The sequence below is a fragment of the Octodon degus genome, unplaced genomic scaffold, assembly GCF_000260255.1.
Source record: "Octodon degus isolate 3935 unplaced genomic scaffold, OctDeg1.0 scaffold00021, whole genome shotgun sequence".
NCBI classification, from domain to species: Eukaryota; Metazoa; Chordata; class Mammalia; order Rodentia; family Octodontidae; genus Octodon; species Octodon degus.
Window position 1 is genome coordinate 8018093 of NW_004524597.1, and position 8670 is coordinate 8026762.

The window sequence follows — 8670 nt, forward strand, 5'->3', positions numbered from 1 at the left end:
TCTACTGAGCCATCTCCCCAGCCCCAAAACATCATTTTGTGAAGTTTCTTAGGTTAGTTGTTCTTGTCTTCTTTCAAGGTACTTATGGTGTCCAAATAGTTATGCAACTTTGCCACTTTTCTTATTTTGTATTCCTATATTACTTGTTTAGTTGTGGTGGGTTTTTTGTTTGTTTGGTTTTTTTTGAGACAGGGTCTTGCCATGTAGTTCAGGCTGGACATGAACTCACTATGTAGCCCAGGCTGGCCTCAAACTCACAGCAACCCTCCTGCCTCAGACTCCTGAATGCTGGTGCCACCACATCTGGATGGATGTTTTTATTGGGAATCTGATTCTTTTGTTTGTTTCTATGATCTGTACCAGTAGGCTAATTCAGTAATAAATATGTGAAAATTTGAAACTTTCTCTGTATGGAGTGTACATTCAGTTATGTTCTTGGGGTTACTGCAGTACCTTACAAGGTTTCCTTTTGGAATGGGATGCTTTCAGCCAAGCAAGGTGGAGAAGGAATATTCTCCTTGGCTTTTGGAGGCCTGAGATGAGTAGTGATGACGGAAAGACCCTCCCAGCACAATAAGGATGGGACAGAAAGAGAAGCAAATGGCCTTCAGGAAATCTTTGATGACAAGGTGGACCAAGGATGGCTGGCCTCTGGGAGAGATCCACTAGCGTGGAAAGCTAGCCTTTTCCTGTGGATTTACAGTGTTGTCTCCTGTTCCTGGGCAGGTGTACAAGAAAGAACATAGGAAGTATGCTCTGTGTTACTTGGTTCAATGGTGGAAGGAGTGTGAGGTGAGGCCTCAGTGAAGAGGGAGCATGAGTGTGACCACCCAGTATAGGCACAGGGGCCTATGCACACCTGTTGGAGGGCAAGGTAGGATTCAAGGATTATGGGATGAATGGGCTGGAGTGCCAGCCTAGAGCTATTCATGGTGACATGACTGTAGTCGGGACTAAATCTTATGTCTTCTGGGAAGTAAGGTGATACTGCTATCAGAAGATGATTATGTGAGTTCAATCCCCGGTTCTGGAAAAAAAAAAAAAAAAAAAAAGATTATGCAGAGGTTAAGGGGTGGATCACAGGCTAGGACAGTGATGGGAAAGCTTTTGGACTCACTGTGGTGTAAGGAATGAGGGATTGGATGGGGATAGTGTCTCAAGGGCAAGAGAGCAGATTAAGCCACATGGCCAGTGCAGGGGAAAGACAGTGAAGATGCCACTGTTTGGGTGACCACCCTGAGAGGCCCATCCCTGGTCTTTCTGTGTGATGTAGGGAGCTGCCAAGTAGACAATAGTAAGAGGGACCATGCACAAGCATCAGGTATGAGGCTGTTCTAAATACTTGTGGCACTCAGAAGAGGTAGAGCACTGCCAGCTGTTCCTGGCCTCTGCTCCTCCTTCCTGAAAGTTTCTTCAGCCATATGTTCTGGGCCAAGCACTCAGGCTGAGTGGGATGTGCTGGAGTCATAGTGTTACAGGTAGAACTTGAATCCAGATCCCGTCCCTTCCCAGAGGCTAAACTCAGGTCCTCCTAACATCTTTATTCTAGACCTCACACATACTTTATAACAGTGGCCAAGCAGCTCAGGGTTGTGTTTAAGTCCAAATATAAGCCAAAAGAATATGGGATTTTTTAAAAATTATCTTTTGGGGATGTAGAAGCTTAGTTTTTATTTTATTTATATATTTAGTATAGATTCTACAGGGTCTCACCACATTTCAGATCCTCCTGATTTTAGCCTCCAAGTGCTGGGATTATAGGCATAGGCTACCATGCCCAGTCTCAGTCACTGTCTTAGTGTGCCCCAGGGTTGGGGCCAGCATGGGACTCCAGTAATCGAATTCCCATCCCTGCACCCACCTAAGCAGGCGCTTTAATCCACCAAGCTATCTGGCTGGCCCTAGAAGCTTAGTTTTTAAAACCTACTTATTAAAATAAGCATAAAAAATAAGTTATATCATGTATAGGTACAAATTCTCTATGATGACTGTGATCATTATGTATATCTAAAATGTACTAATAAAACCTAATTGGAAAAATAAAAAAATCTATTTACCCAGATGTGGTGGTGCATACCTGTAATCCCAGCCTTTGGGAAACAGAGGCAGGAGGACTGCTACAAGTTTGAGACCAGGCTGGACTACAAAGTGAGTTCAGAGCCAGCCTGAACTGCATAGTGAAACCCTGGTTAAAAAGACAAAAAAAAAAAAAAAAATTTAAAAACCTCTTTATTTCAGGTCATTCTGCACTGTTTCCACCCATTACAGAATGCACTGTGTACTCACTGAGGTCTCGCTGTCTACAAGGAAGGTCCTACTGAATGACTACATATCCTTGAGACTAGTGCCCAGTGGATAGTTGTCTAGCAGCTTTGGGGCCCTGACTGCTGGCATGTGGGGCTGGCAAGTAGTGCCGGGACTCAGTTTTGCCTACTGGGTACAGTGCAGGGTCTGTGTGGTTTCTGTGGCACTGAAGGTTGAGGAGGAGTATAGACAGCATAGGGTGGAGGCACGTCAGCTGAGCTGCATCTTATCTCATTGTGCTCTTCCAGGAGGCTTCTGGGTCCTTGAAGGATGTCTTGCTAAATAAGTATGATCCTCTTCCTGGTTACCAGGTAGAACAGAGGATTCATTGCGGCAAAACATACTTAACTTGATACTTGACAAGTTTAAGGAATGTTACCAGACTTCATATTGAAACAGTAGCAGCTGGGGCCTGGGAGATGGCTCAGTGGAATAAGCACTTCCCTGGCAAAAGCAAGGGCCTGAGTTCAATCCCTGGTTCCGCCAAAAAAAAAAAAAAAAGAAAGAAAAGAAACAGTAGCAGCTATGTTAACATTTATCACTTTTCATTCCTCTCTTAAACTGCAGGCTAGATGTAGATGAATTAGGACATTCTCTTGAATATTAACTGTAATCCATTTATGTTTTTTCAGGAAAACCAATTCTGTGTCCTCAGAGGTCCACAGTCCAGCTCAGGAGCCACTGGCAGCAGCTGGCTTCTAGCTTCTATGCAAAACAGCCATACAGCACACAGGCTGCGGAGGACAAGAAGGAGGAGCCCCTGCACTCCATCATAAGCAGCACAGAGGCGGTGCAGGGTAAGTGCTCAGCCAGTGCGGATCTGCATAGCCTTCCTTGGTTCACTGCCAGCTCTCAAGGGACAAGTTTAAGGTAGAAGCAGTACCTCCTGACCTCAGCAGCACTCAAGCCTGGGTTGTCCCAGATCATAGTATCCATTTCCCTTCCCTGCCAATTAGGAGCTTCTGCTTCTCTCTGGTGCATCTTGCCCCCTCTGGTGGTAACTGAGGAATCTGCCCATTGGCAGGACATGGCACATCTGCTAGCAATCAGGGAAGCTGGACAGGAAATGAGCATTGGCCCCTCTTGGCAGGACTGTGTTCTGCATTGTGGAAAGGCAGACTCCTGAGCCAGGCCCAAAGGGGCTCCATTTCTGGCTTTTAAGGGAGATGAAAAGAAGTGCTAAGAAGAAAAGTGAGGTTTTCTTATTTTGCTTTCTAAGTAAATTATTAGAACACTACCTTTTTTCTTTTTCTTTTTTTTTTTTTAATAACACAAGGTCTGGTTGTTAGGACAGGCCTGTGTGAGCTCATGAGAACTGTGGACTACTAGAGGTGCATTTGGCCTCAGCTGAGAAAGGAGCCACTAGGTATCTTGCTCCTGAGACCTCATCTGAGAAATTTTGTTCCTATTGTCTTTTCTCTCTTGCTCTCTCTCTTTTTAATGTATTTAGTACAGGGTTTACAGGGTCTCACTACACAGATCAGACTCGTGATTCTCCTATTTTCAGCCTCCTAAGCACTGTGATTACAGGCGCGACACCACGCCCAGTCTCAGTCACCATCTCAGCGGTTGGGACCTGCACAACATGCTGAGGGATTGCACCCCCACCGCTGTGCTCTGCCTAAGCAGGCAATTTAGTCTGCTGAGCTATTTGGCTGCCCCTTGACTTTTTGCTTTGCTCTTTATAGATGTTTATAATTCAGACCCTTAAACCTCCTTTTGAGGATTTTTTTTTTTCTGGCTCAGGCTGCCTTAAGGGCGGAGCTGGTAAGGCAGGTAGAGGTAGGGCTAGAACCACAGTATCGTGCATCTGACTGATTTGTGTGAGCAGGCACTTAAACAACTGAGCTAACTGGCAGACCCCTCAAAAGTTGAGAAGGATTTTTTTTTTGGCAACTTCCTTTTTTTTTTTAAATTTATTTATTTATTTTGTGTGTGTGTGGCCAGCTCAGCCCACCAGGGGGTGGGGCCGGCTGGCATGTGGTGCTGGGGGATTGAACCGTGGTCCCTGTGCTTTGTTTAGCTTAGCTTGTTCCAAGTAGGTGCTTTAGACCACTGAGCCATCTCACCAGCCCAGCAACTTCCTTTTGAATAGAATGTAGTATGTTCTTCCGTAAATATAGAACTGAAATCTTATTGGTTGTATCTGTGATTCATCACCAGGTTCTATCTCCAAACATGAGTTCCAGGCAGAGACAAAGAAGCTGTTGGACATTGTGGCCTGTTCCTTATACTCAGAAAAAGAGGTAGTATGCATGTTTACAACTCCAAGGCTAACAAGTGTTCTGGCAGAACTGCTTTCAACAATCCCAGGGAAAGTGTGGGCCCTGCATTAGCTGGGAAAATGTGTTAAGCTGTGAATAGGGTTGATTTTAATCTGTTAGTAAGAATATTTTTCCAAAACTGTTTTGGTTTCATGAATAAGTGTATCCAGATGATTCTTTGAGCCAGAATGATTCTGAAAGTTAATTGATTTTTGCTGATTTCTAAATCCCCCAGTCACTGTCATGGGGTTCTGTTGTCAAGGTGCTCAGGGCCCGTATGTTCATTTTGAGCCTCTTTACCTGGTATAGGAGGAGTCAGCAGTTGAGGAAGAAGATAGTCCAGCATTATGTGGGGTATAGAAGTTAAAACTCATTTAGTGGTTACCAGACTTGAAAAAAGTAGTGAAGATCACATAGGCTATCAGTTCCATACTGACAACTGCTGGAATGCTAAGAAGATCTTGAAGAAAATAAAGAATAATATTACCAAGTTCTAAGGGGCTTTTTAGGATTATGTGTCCAGGTCTTGTTCTGTCTGGCCACCCACCTGCCAGTCTGCCTCATGAGCTATGGCACTTGAATGGGAACTCTGTGTGAGTTGAAATTGCCTTTTATATCCAGAGAGGACTATAGGAGCTGAGGCCACCTTTCCTATGGAAAGGTGGAGGTGCTGGTCTTTAATCAGTTGCACTAGATGAAATGAAGCAGTAAATCTTTTTTCTTGGAGTAGGAAAGAGTTGGGCAGGGGGCCAGTGTCATCTCTGTGCAAGAATTTGGAAGGAAACAGTCCCCTCAGGGATTCTTCTTAAGTTTGAGTTAACAGGTGGACACATAACTTTAGGCTTGACTGAATATCCTGAATGGAAAAGTGGCGAGTCCTCCCCTTGTAGGGATTGTGCAGCCTGACTACAGTGGGAGTCTGTGTCTGAAGACTTGAGTATTCTGTGGTGGATCTCTGACACAGCTAGTCAGCCACATCCACAAAGTCCTTCACCCTCCTTCCTCCTAATTCTATAGGTATTTATACGGGAGCTCATCTCCAATGCTAGTGACGCCCTGGAGAAACTGCGCCATAAACTGGTGTCTGATGGCCAAACATTGCCAGAAATGGAGATTCACCTGAAGACTGATACTGAAAAAGGAACCATCACAATCCAGGTACTTCTCAGGGCTCAGGTGTATGGCAGACATCTTGGCTGCAGATCACCAGAGGATGGGGATCAGTGGTTGTGACTCACGTGCTGACATAGGGAGTTCACACTACATTCTGCTTGTGTCTGGCTCAGGAGGCACTGACCATCTTTTCTAGTCCTTCAGTGCCTACAGTTAGATCTATGTACTATTTCAAGCAAATGTTTTCATGCATTGTGAGGTCAAGGTTGAGACTGATTGTGTTCATGTGGCTCTACAGTCATTAAGTAGATACTTAAAGACTTTCATCCCCACTGCATTGTTTTGGGACCTGGTCAAAAAACAAGTGGCATGTCCCCTGTGATGCTGTCTGGGGAATTTTGTTTCTTTGATTTGTATATTCTATCCACCCTGAAATGCTTATGTCATACTGTTTTACTATTATAGCTTTATAGTAAGTATAGTCTTTTTTTTAATTTTATTTATTTATTTATTTATTTATGTGTGTGTGTGTGGCCAGCTCAGCCCACCAGGGGGCGGGGCTGGCTGGCATGTGGTGCTGGAGGATTGAACCGCGGTCCCTCTGCTTTGCTCAGCTTAGCTTGTTCTAAGTAGGTGCTTTAGACCACTGAGCCATCTCACCAGCCCAGTAAGTATAGTCTTAAAGTTATGTGTATAAATTCTCCAACATTGTTCTTCAGAATATTCCAAGCCAGGCAGAGTGGTGCACACCTGTAATCCTAGCTACTCAGGAGACTGATGACAAGTTTAAGGCTATCTGAGAAATTTAGCAAGACTCTGTCTCTAAATAAGAGCTAGGGGGACTGGAGAGATGGCTCAGTGGTCTAAAGCACCTACTTGAAACAAGCTTGGCAAAGCATAGGGACCGCGGTTCGATCCCCAGCACCACATGCCAGCCAGCCCCGCCCCCTGGTGGGCTGAGCTGGCCACACACACACACACAATAAATAAATGTAATAAATAAAAATAAATAAATATTAAAAAAAAAAAAAATAAGAGCTAGGAATGTAGCCTGGTGCCCTCTGGGTTCAATCCCCAGCAGTAGTAGGGGGGAAAGACGAGGTTTTCTGAATTGTATGAATTTTAGTATCAGCTTGTCATTTTCTATAAAACTTGTAGATTTCCATTGGGATTGCAATGAGTCTGTAGTTCAGTTTGAAAAGATAAAAAATGCATCAAAACCAGGAATTATTAAATATAGTTTTTCTTTACATCAGTCTAACATGAACCTTTAAGATTTTGTTGAAGGTTCTGGTATATTGAAATGAACATTTCAGTGTAACTTATGTTTCAGCTGGCTGTGTTGGTACATATCTCAGCTCTCAGGAGGCTGAGAAGGAGGCCTTGGCTATATAGTGAGTGCAAGGCCAGCCTGAGCTACATAGCAAGATCCTGTATCAAAAAAAGAAAGAAATAAATTATATTTAATGACTAATGCCAACTAGAAACTAATTTTAAACTATTCTTGTAATTATTATATGTTCACAATAAATATATCAGGGCAGGTGTGGGGATCTTCCTGCCAGTATCTCAGAGAAAATTCACTAGAAAGTATCTTGGTGTCCCATCTATTGGATCCTAGGACTTGTGGCACATGCTTGAGTGCACTGCAGTAATGCCAGTGATGTTATTTGGTACCTTCAAGTGTCTCATCTTGTGTTATTGATTGAATATTATTGAAAGGTTTGTCTGGTACTGTACCTGTGTGTTCTTTGCTGATCACAGGGCCATAGATCTCCCTGTATGCTGTCTTCAGAATAAAACATTTAAGCAGCCTCCAAAAACCAAGTAGAAACTGTTCTTTTTACCCAGTTCAAAAGTTCATGGCAGCTTGGTGGCACACTGCCTGTTTAGGGTATTCTGCATGGCATAGCAAGGGTGAGCTAGGTGCACTGAGGATGATGGAAAGAGAGGGACTCTAAAGGGGACCCAATCAGACTCTGAAGTGGAAGTAGCCTTCCTTGTGTTTTCACAGGTACCTCAGCCTGTGTCTTCATTTGTTTGGGCTGCTATTATAACATATCTTAACCTGGGTAATTTTACTTAGTTAGTTTATTTGAAACAGGGTCTCACTATGTAGCCCAAGTTGGCCTTGAATTTACAGTAATAATCTTCCTTTCTCAGCCTCCCAGTTGTTCAGAGTACAGGTGTGCATGACCATACCCAGCAGGCTACATAATTTATAAATAATAGCTGCTCACCATAGCTGTGTAAACTAGGAAGTTCACAGTCAAGTTACTAGTAGATGTGGTGTCTTTCTGTGTGTTTTCAGCTAGTAGAAGGGACAAACAAGCTCTCAGGAGGCCTCTTTTCTTGGAGAATGAGGTATTGAGGTATAGTTCAGGCTGTCCTTAAACTCACCCTGTAGCCCAGGCTGGCCTCACAGTCAAGGTGATCCTCCTACATCTTGCATCACCATGCCTGGCTTGGAGGCCTCTTTTTTTTTTTTTTTTTTTTTGCGGTACTGGGGATTGAACTCAGGACCTTGCGCTTGCCAGGCAAGCACTTATTCTACTGAGCTATCTCCCCGGCCCTGAGGCCTCTTTTTTCAATGGCACTCACTAATCCTATTCATGACCTGATGACTTCCCAGACAATGGTGTCATGACATTAACTCACCTGGTGGACCCTAACATTGAGAGCACAGCAACCTGCTGTGGGAGGGGAAGAGCTATAGCCCCCAGTGGGAGCTGCAGCTGCCTTAGGAAAGTAGTGGTGAGGGCAGCAAGTGTTTCCCTACCTGCTTCTCCCGAGGAGCTGTAGTCCTTGCACCTGCCAGGACAGCCACCAAAGGAAGGAACCAGAGTGAGACAGGGTGGGTGGATAGGGCCTCACCTCCATAACAAGTGTTACAGGAGGGGCCGGGGAGATGGCTCAGTAGAATAAGCGCTTGCCTGGCGAGTGTAAGGGCATGAGTTCAATCCCCAGTTCTGGAAAAAAAAAAAAAAAA

At 44.2% G+C, this 8670-nt stretch overlaps 1 protein-coding gene across 2 annotated transcripts in view; it reads left to right on the forward strand.

The window, feature by feature from the left end:
* The window catches only part of Trap1 (TNF receptor associated protein 1), a 42242-nt gene that overhangs the window by 11782 nt on the left and 21790 nt on the right, over window positions 1–8670 (forward strand). Inside the window, exons 2-4 of one of the 2 annotated variants that reach the window (XM_023711538.1) lie at window positions 2928–3101; window positions 4468–4550; window positions 5586–5726. In XM_023711538.1, coding sequence (XP_023567306.1) covers window positions 2928–3101; window positions 4468–4550; window positions 5586–5726 — 398 coding nt within the window. The remainder of the gene's footprint in view (window positions 1–2927; window positions 3102–4467; window positions 4551–5585; window positions 5727–8670) is intronic. The other variant, XM_023711539.1, reaches the window with a different exon arrangement.